Source organism: Sinocyclocheilus grahami, unplaced genomic scaffold (genome assembly GCF_001515645.1).
Source record: "Sinocyclocheilus grahami isolate Dianchi unplaced genomic scaffold, SAMN03320097.WGS_v1.1 scaffold562.1, whole genome shotgun sequence".
Taxonomy (NCBI): domain Eukaryota; kingdom Metazoa; phylum Chordata; class Actinopteri; order Cypriniformes; family Cyprinidae; genus Sinocyclocheilus; species Sinocyclocheilus grahami.
Window position 1 is genome coordinate 433,718 of NW_015505741.1, and position 14,379 is coordinate 448,096.

A 14,379-nucleotide genomic window follows, 5' to 3' on the forward strand; every position below is an offset into this window, starting at 1 on the left:
CAGTTCCGATGAGTGCTTGTGGTGTTCGGCCAATCACAATGCACTTGGTCAGCTGGCCAATCAGAGCAGACTGTGCTTGTCGGAAGGAGGGACTTTGTAGAAAACGAAGCGTTTGAGAGAGGCGGGGCATAGAGGACCTACAATAATGTACAGTATTTGAAAAATGTGTTTTTTGAACATTAAAGCATGTCAACATTCTGTTACACCAAATACACAAAATAATGATCTTTAAAAAAGCATCATATGACCCCTTTAAATGATTCGGTTCAGTCGCAATGACTCACTTAACAGGTACTTACTGCCACCTACTGGGGTTTTAATTTCACATTTAAAGTATCTTCATTTTTTTTAAATTATTATTTCAAATATCAGTATTCAATGTTTTGTTTAATATATCCAAACGTTTATGCATTTGTAACTGCAGGTTAAATGCATTCATGTTCTGCATTAAACTGTGTGTAAACGCATCTAAATGCCACTTCAGGTGCAGCTTATGTCTGGATTGCAAAGATGAATTTTGTTAATACTGATTTAATTTGCTTGGTAACAGCCCAAATGTCGTCTTTTTCTAATTCACTGATTAAATGTAAGAATTTGACTCGAAAGATAATGCACACTTATAGAAAAATGGTTTTATAAAGGTAAAATGCCCATAAAAGGTACAAATCTATTTGAACTTATTGGAAAAGATTCATTTCTATCTGACCACCACACAGAATATGAAGAATATCAAAAACTTTAGGAGTCAGGTATCCACGAAAGTCCTTAAGATACCAGCATGATAACACTCAGTCAGTTGAATGAATGACTCAATACTCGCTCATCAAGTGACTTACCGCCACTTACTGGTAGTTTAGTTGAGAAGTATGTTATGCCAGCATTTACACACAAACAGTGCCAGCTGACTGAGGAGGAAGTCACCCACACGTGACTCATTGCTCATGCCCGCATTCACATTGAACGGGCAATAAGGCGGCTGAAGGTGTACAAGATTCTCTCACAGACTTTGCCTATTAATTTGGCCCCAGAGTTTGATAAAATACTGCGAATTTGTGCTGCTCTTGTAAATCTAACAGGGGAGCTTATCTCAAGCACATAGATAAACATTTATCATCACTTAAACTGCATGTGTTAATGTCATTAACAAGATACATGTTATTAATGTTGTTTTTGTACACTATGTAGACAGTAAAAATATTCATAGGATTCTTTCATGCATTTCATTCTCATGTTGCTTAAAAAATAAACTGATGAAACCTATTTACATTGTATTGGTATGTTTGTATATGGTGTACCACATTCCTCACCCTCTACTTGTTTAAAAGCTGCAGGTATGTCTTGCACAGATTTATCTTATCAGCAAAATCATCAACTATGCTGGCAGCATGTGTAAAAAGTAAAATTTCTGGAGCTGTTGCACATGAGCTTCTGCATAATTTGTCAAATGGAATGTCCATTTCTAGGTGCTCAGTTGATGTCCAGATGACCAGCTTGCAGCTCAGTAGACCCACACACACATCATGGTCAACTGGACCTGAAGGAAGATGTCACACTTCAAAGTTCAATAATTTAAAGGAATTTTTTGGGGTTAGTAGTAGGTTGTTTGGGTACTCTCTTTGCTGTGCTGGCAGTGATGCGGAGCTTTCTGGCATCATGCCACATTTGTGAGGTGCTCTGGACCTTAGTTTCTTCCATTAGTGTAGTTACTTGGGTGGGTGATAATTTTATGTAGGACTCATAAAACAAAAGGCACTTTCTACAACTTTGTGTTAAGCTGTGGTCTGTGTGTGATTAAAGGAATTTTTTGGGGTTAGTAGTAGGTTGTTTGGGTACTCTCTTTGCTGTGCTGGCAGTGATGCGGAGCTTTCTGGCATCATGCCACATTTGTGAGGTGCTCTGGACCTTAGTTTCTTCCATTAGTGTAGTTACTTGGGTGGGTGATAATTTTATGTAGGACTCATAAAACAAAAGGCACTTTCTACAACTTTGTGTTAAGCTGTGGTCTGTGTGTGATTATGTCTGTATCATGTTCACTTGAGCTGGTCTTGTTGCTGTCTACATCTGCTCTGAAGCTTAGCTGACCTTCTGTCAGCATCTGAAACAGTGGTGCCATCACAGATGAACTGCTATGGCTTACAAATGCAGCACGGTTCTTGAAATGCTGGGGGGGGTTGTTAAATCTGGAGGTAATAATGATGGGCCTGGATATGTGTGGCCTGGTCTATGGTGTTTAAAGTTGATGTGTTTTGCCTTCCTCAGCCCTACATTCTTCCTCGTGCCTGCTTTCCACTTCCTTTGCACATCAGTACATGACATGCTTGTCTTGCCTGACTGCATTATCTACCTTTTATAGAAGAAATTATAGTCTTTCCCTAGGATTGTAGCTTTTAGATGTTTAACACATTAGTTAGCACTCGGATTATGATTTTACTACTAGCCTAATACTAATAATATAGTACCATCATCAATCCCACTTCATATTAGGTGTCTTTAACGACTATGTGCATAGGGGGAGATTTTTTTTAATTTTTTTTAATGTGATTTGGATAAGGCTGGCACTGGTTCCATGATATGGGTAGGTTTAAGGGGTATGGTTAGTGTAATTTTAGATGTTTTATAATTTTGATAATTTTAGTTTAGTGTAAAAATGTATTTACACAATGCACAGTGCATTGTATCAAATGATGCATTTAAATGTTAGTACATTGTCGTTAAATAGTTTATTTAAAGTGAGTCCATCTTTTTATTTATTTTTACATGTATTTACTGCCCTTCCACATTACTGCAGAGACAATGCATCATCGTGTCATGTGTGCTGGGATGCAGTATTTTGCACTTTGTAGTAATAAAGTGTTGACTGAAATAAGTTTGTATGAATAAATTGTGTTTTTGGAGAATCATAATAGATTTATACATGTTAAAGCTTCATAATTTGTTTGTTAAATGAACCTGATTTATATATGTTAAAGCTACATAATTTGTTTGTTAAACAAACGTGATTTTAATGTCTTTCATTCATATATGCAGTGGTTTCTCAAATAAAACTAACCTGGTTGTGCATAGGGGGAGATTTTTTTAAATTTTTTTTAATGTGATTTGGATAAGGCTGGCACTGGTTCCATGATATGGGTAGGTTTAAGGGGTATGGTTAGTGTAATTTTAGATGTTTTATAATTTTTATAATTTTAGTTTTTAGTGTAAAAATGTATTTACACAATGCACAGTGCATTGTATCAAATGATACATTTAAATGTTAGTACATTGTCGTTAAATAGTTTATTTAAAGTGAGTCCATCTTTTTATTTATTTTTACATGTATTTACTGCCCTTCCACATTACTGCAGAGACAATGCATCATCGTGTCATGTGTGCTGGGATGCAGTATTTTGCACTTTGTAGTAATAGAGTGTGTTGACAAACAAGTTTGTATGAATAAAGTTTTTGTTTTTGGAGAATCATAATATCTCTTATCTGTTGTATTTGAGCAGGACAGGGATGCACTTTGGTGACACATAAAACAAATTACCAACATTATGTGTCTTTTGTGTCTTTCAATAATTTCCATCATGTTTGATGTGCTTGCAGAGCACAGGCATTTCCTAATTTCACTTCAGAATTTTTTGTTATACTTAATCTTTTGTTATATTTTTTATACTGTCATCATTTGTAAAGTATATATATATATATTTACAATGCATCATCGTGTCATGTGTGCTGGGATGCAGTATTTTGCACTTTGTAGTAATAAAGTGTTGACTGAAATAAGTTTGTATGAATAAATTGTGTTTTTGGAGAATCATAATAGATTTATACATGTTAAAGCTTCATAATTTGTTTGTTAAATGAACCTGATTTATATATGTTAAAGCTACATAATTTGTTTGTTAAACAAACGTGATTTTAATGTCTTTCATTCATATATGCAGTGGTTTCTCAAATAAAACTAACCTGGTTCTAGTTTTAGAATACTGCAAGCTGGCTTTCATAAATACATGTATTTTGTACATCTACTAGTCTTAGCTACAACATTAATACAATACAGTTTTAAAGTAGCAAGACAAGCAAAAACATTTCTTGAATCAATTCATTGTATTTTTAACAGTACGATACATTTTCACACAGTACGTGCTACAGAAACGTTCTGTTAAGATAAAAAATTGCTTAAATTCCATGAATGAATGACTATGAACAATGACAGCATATCCTGTCATTAGACAATTCAGAGAGAGTAAAAGACAAGACACCATCAAACAGGTGTTGTGGTAAAAGTTGAACAATAATGAGTATAAAGTAGTCCAAGCTTCTCTAGACGTTTTAAAAGCATAAGACACATCAAATCTCTGTATTATTTTTAACAGTACAATTATTTTTTTCACCGAGTATGTGCTACAGAAATAAGCTTTCTCTGTGTGAAGTTAAAAACTGTTTGCATTCCAAGAACGAATGACTACAAACAATGACAGCATATCCTCTGTCTTTAGACCGTTTAGATATAGTAAAATGCAACAAAACAAAGACACCATCAAACAGGTGTTCTGGAAAAGGTTAACAGTAATGAGGAGTATAAAGTAGCCCAAAGTACAATACATTTTTTCACTGAGTATGTGCTACAGAAATGAGCTTTCTCTGTGTGAAGTTAAAAACTGCTTCATGGAATGTAACGAATAACTATGAACAATGACAGCATATCTCCTGTCATGAAGTAAAAGACAAGACACCATCAAACGTGTTGTGGAAAAGGTGGACAATAAGGAGTATTAAGCAGTCCAAAGCTTCCCCTGACGTTTTTGGTTTGTTTTAAAAGCAGTAAGACGAGTCAATTTTGTTTAACTTTCAAGAATGTTCATTTCTGCGTGGACATTCCATTTTAACCACTCAGGTCCTTTTAACCAATCAAATTTGACCAGTGAAAAAAAACTAACTATACACATCAAACAACCACAAAATAAACAGTGGCCAACCTACTCCATTAACAGTTGACTCTGTATGTGCGGTATAAGTTTTCTTTGTGAGTGTGTGTGAAATAAAAAAAGAAACAGTGGTCCTTATTCCAAGAGGAAGTACCTGCCGCACCATGGAAACAGCTCAGTCAGAGTCTGTTTCTAAGAACTTGAGCTTTCTTTGATAGAGTGCAGCCTTCCAGCTCCATGACTTCTTTCTGCAGTACCTCAAAGGTATATTTCAGGTGGGTAGTTGAGATTTAAAGCATATATTAGACCAAAAAGCATTGCCGTAGCTAATGCAAAGTTGTCCAAGCCTTGCAAGACGTTCTGGCCTTCAAGGACAAACCTGATGTCCTAAGATCGGTCATGAAATTTAAGGACGTAGATTCCCACTGTGGTGGTCTCATTGGATTTTTGGATGAAGGCTTCGTCAGCAGTCTGCAGAATGCACAGACAAAATTTGATTTAACAGAACATTGGGCACTTCTCTGGGAATATTATAAAAAAAAAAAATTTCAATCAATTAATAATGTAGATCTAATGAAAAATGTGAACTTGTATATAATGAGAACAAGACAAGGCCAAGAAAATCACGTGACGCAGGGTAAATTTAGTTCCGCTATGCTCTTTTCTCAAATATCCCTTCTTACCTTTTCGGTTTTGTCCGTTTTCCAATTTGCTGTTGTATAATCCAAATTATAAGACTAGGCCAATTAAAAAAAATTATATTAACAATATAAAGATACAAATATACTAATATTAATGAAAATACACTATTCTTAAAAAGGTTATTTATCACACTATTGAGGTCCTTTGTAGCACTTTCAAAGCATGGTTCTTTATGGAACCTTATAAAAAGGGTTCTATTTAGCACCAAAAAGTGTTCAGAAGAACCCTAATTTGGTACTGTTTAGAACCATTTCAAGTGGGTTTTTTTACACTGCAAAACAAGAAATGCCACAAATATCACCGCAAATTTTGAGAAAAGATGCTGCAATTTCAGCCATTTTAGGCCAGAAATAATAAAAAAAGGTCCCGCAAAATCCTGGAGGGACTGATCAATAATCTAAGTAGCGGGTGTTTTTTTTTATGCAATTATTTGTTTATGAAAGACAGATCTAAATTAATAATTTCGCCGTGTATAGCCTGTCTATACAGATACAGCACATACAAATGGAAAAAACTGAAATTCAGTTAGAAATAAATTAAACGATTGGAATACTCACTTCTACTTTACAGCCAGCATACAAAGCAAAACAGATGTCAAACTGGAGGAACAAGGTGATAAAAGACAAGACATTAAAAACAAGCCATTTACTAGCGAATTAACGCCCCCGTTGCTTAGAACAAAGTGATAGAGTAAAATCTTTCCCCTGTGCTGTGCTGGGACGGCTCGTGGGTGATTCCCGTTTATATCATGAAGCAGAGGTTCAAACTCCAGTCCAAACACCACTAGCCACGAGCTTTGGGCTCTGCTCTCACAGAGAATATTTATTTATATAGCATATTTTATTTTAAATGAACTAGAAACAATGTTTAATTTATAAAATGTTATTTTGAAATGTAAGTCAATAACAATTGGCTGAAGCCAGAGCCAATGGTAAAAGTCTTTGCGCGTAGAGACCCCGCCCCATTTTGTAGGTTCTGCCCACTTTTGGAGTTCACACCCCATTTTGGAGATCTCCGGTCTGGTTATACCTACTTGGGCCTCTGAGCTTTTCAAATTGCTCATTGCCTTACCGTCACAAGCAATTGAATCAACAAAGTAGCTAAAAATGCTACTGTACGTTATGCGCAGCCACTTTTTTAAATCGTTCTCCCATTCCTCTATTAAGGAAGGGACGGGTATGTTGCTGTTGTCCTTTATAAGTTCTGTCAGTGTGTGATTCCACATCTTGCTATGAATGAATGAGAAGGGACACTGTGACTGCAGCGAATGATTATTTCTGTCATAACGGAACTTCCACCCATAATTCGCGCAAAGCATCATGGGGTGTAGGAAAGAGGTGGATAAACAAGTCCACCTTCAGGTCATTACACACATGCCGTTTTTTTCATGTAAAATATTAATATTGTCAGTAATATTTCAAAAACTTAATTTACTAAAACAAAGCAAATTGATTATTCAGAACTTTTTTTTTTTCTTTTTAAGAAAATTGTTAAAAATGCGAGAACCAGGAATCTGTCAGTTATCATTGCATTGTTTTGCCAACCACAATGAAAACTACAGAGCTTTCATCACAAAACTACACACTTAAATGCCATCTTTACTAAGGTAAGGAGATACAGAGTGACAACCAAAGCATCATGGGGTGTAGGAAAAAGGTGGATAAACAAGTCCACCTTCAGGTCATTACACACATGCCGTTTTTTTCATGTAAAATATTAATATTGTCAATTTTTACCTTCAAAAACTTCATTTACTAGACCAAAGCAAATTGATTATTCAGAACTTTTTTTTTTCTTTTTAAGAAAATTGTTAAAAATGTGAGAACCAGGAATCTGTCAGTTATCATTGCATTGTTTTGCCAACCACAATGAAAACTACAGAGCTTTCATCACAAAACTACTCACTTAAATGCCATCTTTACTAAGGTAAGGAGATACAGAGTGACAATCGAGATTTATGTGCATTTTATGTAGTGTGGTAGTTTGCTACACCTATAAAAATCTCACTGGTTCAGACGCTATCACAATTTTATTTACTTTTGTCCATTACACACACAGTTTGGACTTCTGAATATATTTTTTTTCCTCGAGTGTGAGCTCCATATTCTCACGATATCACACTATATACTCCATAAGCCATAATATGATACAAAACACACAGGTTCAATAAACTGTTACATAAATTAATAATAAAAAAAATAATTGCTGACTTATTTGTCAAGATTTAGTGTAAGATAAGATCTCATCATTTGAGATTTATCTTTCCTATGAGGATGCATGTTTAAAAAAAAAATACGAGTGATATGTCCTTATAGGTTGACTCACAGATGCTGCATCATTATGATAAACTTGTCGGAAATAAAAGAATGTAAATAAATCCCAACAACTGTTTCAGCAGCTTCAGCTGTCACAGCTGAAAGGTGTGTGCATGATACCAACATACCATTTGTTAACGAATTTAGGGCTAATTTAATGGTGAAAATATAATTTGATGTGATGAACCCATTTGAAAATATATAATCGTCGTCATAACTGAATTTAAACTTTAATTCCGCCCAGTCCATTTAACATTAGAGTCAGTCAATCCCGCAGGCCTCACACACCGTGACCGAGATAAGAGCTCTCATTTTGTTAAACTGAACCCATGTAAGATCCGTTTATATACTCACTGGTCATTTTTGATCAGTTTTGTCCGATTTTCAGATTAGCTCACCCAAAGGGCCGCTATCTTATTTCCCAACCAACAAACCGATGTCTTTACTGTCCGGCGTCAATTTCAAACTTCTTGAAGAAGCCACAGCCTCGCGAGATCTTTCGGCAAAGATACAATTATTACCAGACTTCGCATTGGCCATACTGCTCTAAATTCTTCTCTATATAAAATGAATAAGCATGAGTCTGGGAACTGTAGTCTGTGTGGATTACCAGAAACAGTAGAGCATGCACTATTACATTGTTCTGCTTATGATAATGAAAGAGCATTTCTGTTGGAAGAATTAAAAGAAATAGGGATAGGAAATATGACACTTAAAACTTTGTTGAATAACGGCTTGAATCATTATAAAGTATATAATGCTTTAATGACAGTCCTAAAAAAAAAGTAGATCTGTTTAACAGGATTTAGAAGAATTAAAAAAAAAATTTATTTTCTATTATTATTATATAATTTATTATTAAATATTTTTTATGTATTTATTAAAAAAAATAAAAAATAATAATAAATGTATTATTATTTTGTTGTTGTTGTTCTTCCTATTCCATCAATGGTCCACACTCCAGCCCAGTAGGTGGCGGGAATGCACCTATCGTTTGTTTGCCAACCGCCATAAAACTCCAAAAGAAGAAGAAGAAGAAGAGCTTTCGGCACAGGAGGCAGTCATTTGATTGGATGCGACCATAGACTGTATAAACGTGAAGTCGTAGCTTTCAGTCACGTGACCGGCTCGAAGCCCTGGAGGCCAAAACATCCACAGAACTGCAGCACAAGCCTGTCCATTTTCCATCTGTTTCACAGCCGCAAATATTTAGATCACCTCTCAAAAGATTAAAACAAAGGTATGTGAACAAAATGCAAGTTTTGTCCATTTGCAATCCTTATTAAGCACCCGCGGCGTTATTTCAATCATTAAACGGTGCGACAAAAGGTTGTAAAAACACTTAAAGTGCCTTAACACCGTAATATTCTCTATATGAATGATGCATAGTTTACATAAGCAAGCAGATGAGGCCGGAATATGAAAGCAATCGAATCCGCTTAATGGTTCAGTGTTTTCCTTCTAATGGTTTTCTATGGGAAACCATTTAACGTGAAACCTTGAGTTTATATTCTGGCTTCATCTGCTTGCCTGTACAAAATATACGTAATCCATAAGGTGTTTACTGAATTTCGCCTTTTAATATCTGCGTTTTACTACATTACTACTTTATGCAAACTGCGTAAAAATAACTGGCGGTGAGTGGAGCAAAGCTTGGTTTTGTCCTCCAGGTGGGCGTTCCTAAAAGGGTGTGACGTCGCGTGAAAACGCAATACTCAAGATGAATGTTTTGGGGAGTATGTGCAAGAAATGTGTGTATTTCATGTGCTTTTATTTTATTATGAATGACATTTTGAAATGTAAAAAAAATAAGTGTTTTAAAGTTTTCATTATTTTATTATGAAAATACCATAAGTGGGCTCTTTGCCGACCAAATTTCTTTATTTTAATTTTATAAATGACTTTATACTTTAGGAACAAACTAAAAGCACTGAATTGTACTGGCAGTACAGTACAGTACTGGCAGTGTTGGTTGTTTTGTTCTTGTAGCATTTAATTAAAATATGTACGTATATTTATTTTTAGGGTTATAGTAAAAAAACAAAATAATAATAATTATATATATATATATATATATATATAATAACATTTGAAACTGGATTTTTGGTAACTGTAGATGTGGTGTTATGTTTGTGATATTAAATCAATAAAAAAAGCTAAAGGTTGGGGTAGAGAATGATGCCTACGAGCTACAAGCACAGGTTAGCAAAAAAATCACATGACATTTTTATTGATTTTGGGGTGAACTAAAATAAGATATATCTAAACTTAGTTGGTTAATGCTTTTTTTAAAAAGCATTTTAAGTCATCATGAGCCCCCCTGCTATGTTTGCCGAACTACTGCTTTAGACAATTTTTTTCTTATTGTGACCTTTAAAAAAAAAAGGCATCAATTAAAACACATTCCTGTATTTATTTATTTATTTTTGGCACTCAAATGACCATAGCAAAGCAAAGCAGAACTGACCCTTCAGCCATTCATCTGAGATATGCCACCTGCGCTGTTCAGAGACAATGCCTTCATCATGATACAACAGTCAGCGACAGAATCTGTGATTCTCCTCTAACATGTCACACCAACTGGTTTGGGCAACAATAGATTAATCAGCCATCGTATTAGATCCTCTGTACAGATGAGTCACCGTTCAGTCTGTTTACAGGAGTGCCAGAGTGTGGAGGAGGACAGAGTAATGCTCATACCCAGGAAACTGAACCCTGGAGTGCCAGAGTAATTGTGTGGGTTAGTATTCAAGGCCGGATGTAGTTACATTTCTGTGAGCAGCTGTAAAGTCAACATGAAATCAAAACGGACCTTATTTACATCCCTAATGCCTTTTCCTGGTGTCCTTCATTATGAATGATATGTTATTTCACAGAAGAAAAAAAAAATATTTTTATATATTGGTTTTCAACATTTTTTACCCGTAGTCCAACACAATATTCAAACAACTCTCCATTTAAGGTGATATATTTCCTCTGGTATTTCAGCTGCAATTATGACAAAGCTGCTTGTTTATCTAACCACAATGTCTTTCTTTCTTTAAGAACTGAATATTCAAAAAAAAAATTGAAGGGGGGAGATAGTGAATGCTAAAACAACTTCGGTGAAGAATATTTTAATATATGTTAATTATGGTATTATGTATATTTTATTCATTATAATATATTAACATTTATCATGAAACAATTCTAATAGCTGAAGAGCCATTTAAAAAAAATGGTCTTCGATTTATATTTCACAATTTGAAAGTAGAATGGGTTTAGAAATTAATGTTGTAATGCTGATTTTATTTTTATTCTGTTAGTCCTTTTGTCATCAAATAGATCAAATATAAGTAACAGTTGATTAATTTGTTGTATAGCCATATTGTTCATCTACAGTTTGAATGTTGTTTTCTGCAACATTTTGGTTGTAAATGTAATATTGATTTCTTGTTCATTACTGGAATTTAGGGGAACAGCTGCCATTAAATCATGGTAGAAAAGTCAGGGATGAAAAATACAAAACGTGTGTAGAAATGAAAAAGTTAATATGTCATGTAGCAGAAAGCAAAACAAAACACCAAACATATTAACACTAGTGTTTTTATTGCAAGTAGTTTAAATGCATTTGCCTTGACCTTTTTTCTGTTTTGCATAAGTTGGTGTGCCACCGGTAGAACCGCCCATAAAGCTGCTCTTTAAACAGTTCAATGCATTTTTCCTCCGTCCCTTAGCAGCTCTGGGGAATGCTTGTTTGTGAGACTTAGTTAATTTGCAAGTAGGTCGAGAGAGCTAGTTCCGTGCGGTCAGAACCACAGATGTGACTAAACTGCCCAAAGCCACCACCAGAGCTCCAAGCAGAAACTTCCAAGAAATTCCCTGAAAGAGTAAGAAACGAGATCAAACAATGGTGGCACTTGCGACGCCAGCTCTGGCACATTTTTAAAGGCCCTTTCCACCACTTTTATTCTCTTCACTAGGTGGTAGTCAGTCACTTACAAACGGCTTTTTTGGGGGAGGAGGTGTCAGAAAGGGCGCTATGTTTTCAGCTGGTTTAGCTTGCCAACTCTCGGTCTCACTTTCCCCCGCCTGTCTTTTTACCAACTTGGACAGTTCAGCATGAATGGCCTATAAAAATACAATATGAAGAAAAAATATTAGCATTCAAACTCTTAATATAGAGTATAAAAACAACTTTATAAATCTTTGTAGCCTACAGCTCTGTGGAAAAATAAGGTGGTCCTGCACTTTCTAACACTGACCAACAGATGGTGCCATTTCACCGTCTGCAAGCTGCGTTTATTGTGTAGTACTGGATTATACATTTTTATGACCTCTTTGTTATCAGTGCGAGAATCTGGTATGTGACTGAAATCACTTTACTGAGCTTTTTATAGCCTATTCTTTGCTACTTTAACACCATGCAGATTTTGATTGTGAAATCTTAATGTTTTCCTTAATATACCACTTTTAGTGAGTAAAGATTTACATAGGCCTACACGTGTATTTTAATCAAAAGCCATTAGCACAGAGTATACACTTAAGAGACTGCTAAAATCAGAAGTATATAGCAACACATGTATTACCACGTTTTCCATCCCATGCCATCTCTGACTCTATTATCCTAATTTGAATTTTGCAATGAGTTCCCTCCTGTGGGAATGTTTGCTTTTTGCCCCGCCATCCAGACGGGGTGTCATTATAGGAACAGCAGATATTTTAGTTTTGTCTAGACAAGGCTCACTCTTCACCATGAGCACTCTGGGTCAAAGCATAGTGTGAGGGGACCTGAGGTCAATCACAAAATCACTCATCAGCAGGCCCAGACACAATCTGTGAAATGTCTTCGCTTCATTCTTTCTTATATCATCCCAAATTTGACACATATTTTATTTATTCATTTACATTTACATTTAGTCATTTAGCAGACGCTTTTATCCAAAGCAACTTACAGTTGGGGATACATAAAGCGATTCTTCTTAAAGAGGCAAACAGACACAGGAAGTGCTTGTAATACCAACATTTTAGACATTGTTCAAATAAGTACAAGCTAGAAAGAGAAGGAATAAATAAAGAGAGAGAATATATATATATATATATATATTTATGATGATGAAATTTATCTTTGTTATTGTAATATAACATTTGGGAGATATATATACACAAGTGATATGTACTATATATATATATATGTATATGTGCATATTGCATTATGCTTTCATGGAGTTGCATGTTGTGCAACTTTATAATAAAACAGATAGAGACATGACATTTTGCTATTTTTTTTTTTTTTTTAGCAGAACGGGCCATTATACTATTCAGTATTATGAATGAAGCTAGTTGTTCTGTTTATTGCTTCTTGAATGTCATAAACCTCCACAGTGTATAGTGCTGATTCACTTTATTACTGGAAGGTGCGCGTGCGTGTGTGTGTGTGTGTGTGTGTGTGTGTGTGTGTATGTGTAACTTTGTGTCCATGTACTGGCTCCAGACAGCTCTAATCTTGGTGGCTGCTCTGAGGATTTGACAGATTCTCAAAGGCGTGACAGAACAGGTTTTGGTTCTGTGGATTGTAACGCAGCACAAAACTCATTCTCAGATATTATTAGAGTCTAGCTGTAGAAACAAATATTTGCATGTTCACTCAGATATTGTTAGCATGCACTCGTATGTTGTGTGGAATTTCTCAGGACAGGTTTTCACTTCCTTGTCTTAAGTTTGTGTTGAATGTTCAAACAGACCAGTCGGGAAACTGATATGTATATGAAATGCAAACACATTAGAAAGACATTTAAAAAAAATGTCTTAAATAGATCCACAATGCATTCTCTGTTTTGGTACTCATTTAAAATCATTTTGGAATGTGTTTACTAATGAACATTGGAAGCTTAATATACTAATAAAGCACATTTTGGCTTTAATGCAAACTTCATTCTTGACCCACAGTGAGTATGAGTTGGCATTGAATTTGAAATAAATAACACTGTTCCTGTTAGGCCAGGTTTTTCCCAAAGGTCAGTTGATCTGTAAATAGCTGCTAATGGGATTTTCTGTTGCCAGCTCACGTGAAATTTAGATGTGTTCAGGAGATACAGTTACACCTCTCACCTTAGTGGACGGCTCCAGTTTCAAAGCCTTTTTCAGGGTCTCCATGGCCTCCTCATACTCACCCCTGTCCGATAAAAGCTGCAGACACATTTTACATTACCAGATTACAATAAATATGACTCTTTGTTTTTGGAAAAAGTACAATCCAGATGGAAATATAAACCCATCATGTATGAACTGTAAATAATCTCAGTGCCTAGTTTGTTGAATAATATTGAATAATATTCATCCATACCTTCCCTTTCCTGAATAATGCTTTGACATTCTGGGGATCCAGGAACAGCACATCTTGACTGGTGTGCAGCGCCTCGTCAAACTGTCCAAGCTTCAGCTGTGCTGCTGCCAGGTTATTCAGACACTTT

General features: G+C 35.3%; 2 protein-coding genes across 4 annotated transcripts in view; both read right to left on the minus strand.

Moving 5' to 3' along the window:
* LOC107556252 (small EDRK-rich factor 2-like) overlaps positions 1-8,288 on the minus strand; it is a 9,235-nt gene extending 947 nt beyond the window's left edge. The window contains exon 1 of the mRNA XM_016239317.1: positions 8,282-8,288. Within this exon, the coding sequence (XP_016094803.1) occupies positions 8,282-8,288 (7 nt within the window). The remainder of the gene's footprint in view (positions 1-8,281) is intronic.
* A 2,937-nt stretch (positions 8,289-11,225) lies between these two features.
* LOC107556263 (peptidyl-prolyl cis-trans isomerase FKBP8-like) overlaps positions 11,226-14,379 on the minus strand; it is a 44,820-nt gene continuing 41,666 nt past the window's right edge. For 2 of the 3 annotated variants that reach the window (XM_016239330.1, XM_016239328.1), the window contains exons 4-7: positions 14,253-14,333; positions 14,018-14,095; positions 11,909-12,037; positions 11,422-11,788 (exon numbers count right to left, since the gene is read on the minus strand). In XM_016239330.1, the coding sequence (XP_016094816.1) occupies positions 11,702-11,788; positions 11,909-12,037; positions 14,018-14,095; positions 14,253-14,333 (375 nt within the window). In that variant the 3' untranslated portion in view covers positions 11,422-11,701. Of the gene's footprint in view, positions 11,789-11,908; positions 12,038-14,017; positions 14,096-14,252; positions 14,334-14,379 lie in introns of all 3 variants that reach the window. The other variant, XM_016239331.1, reaches the window with a different exon arrangement.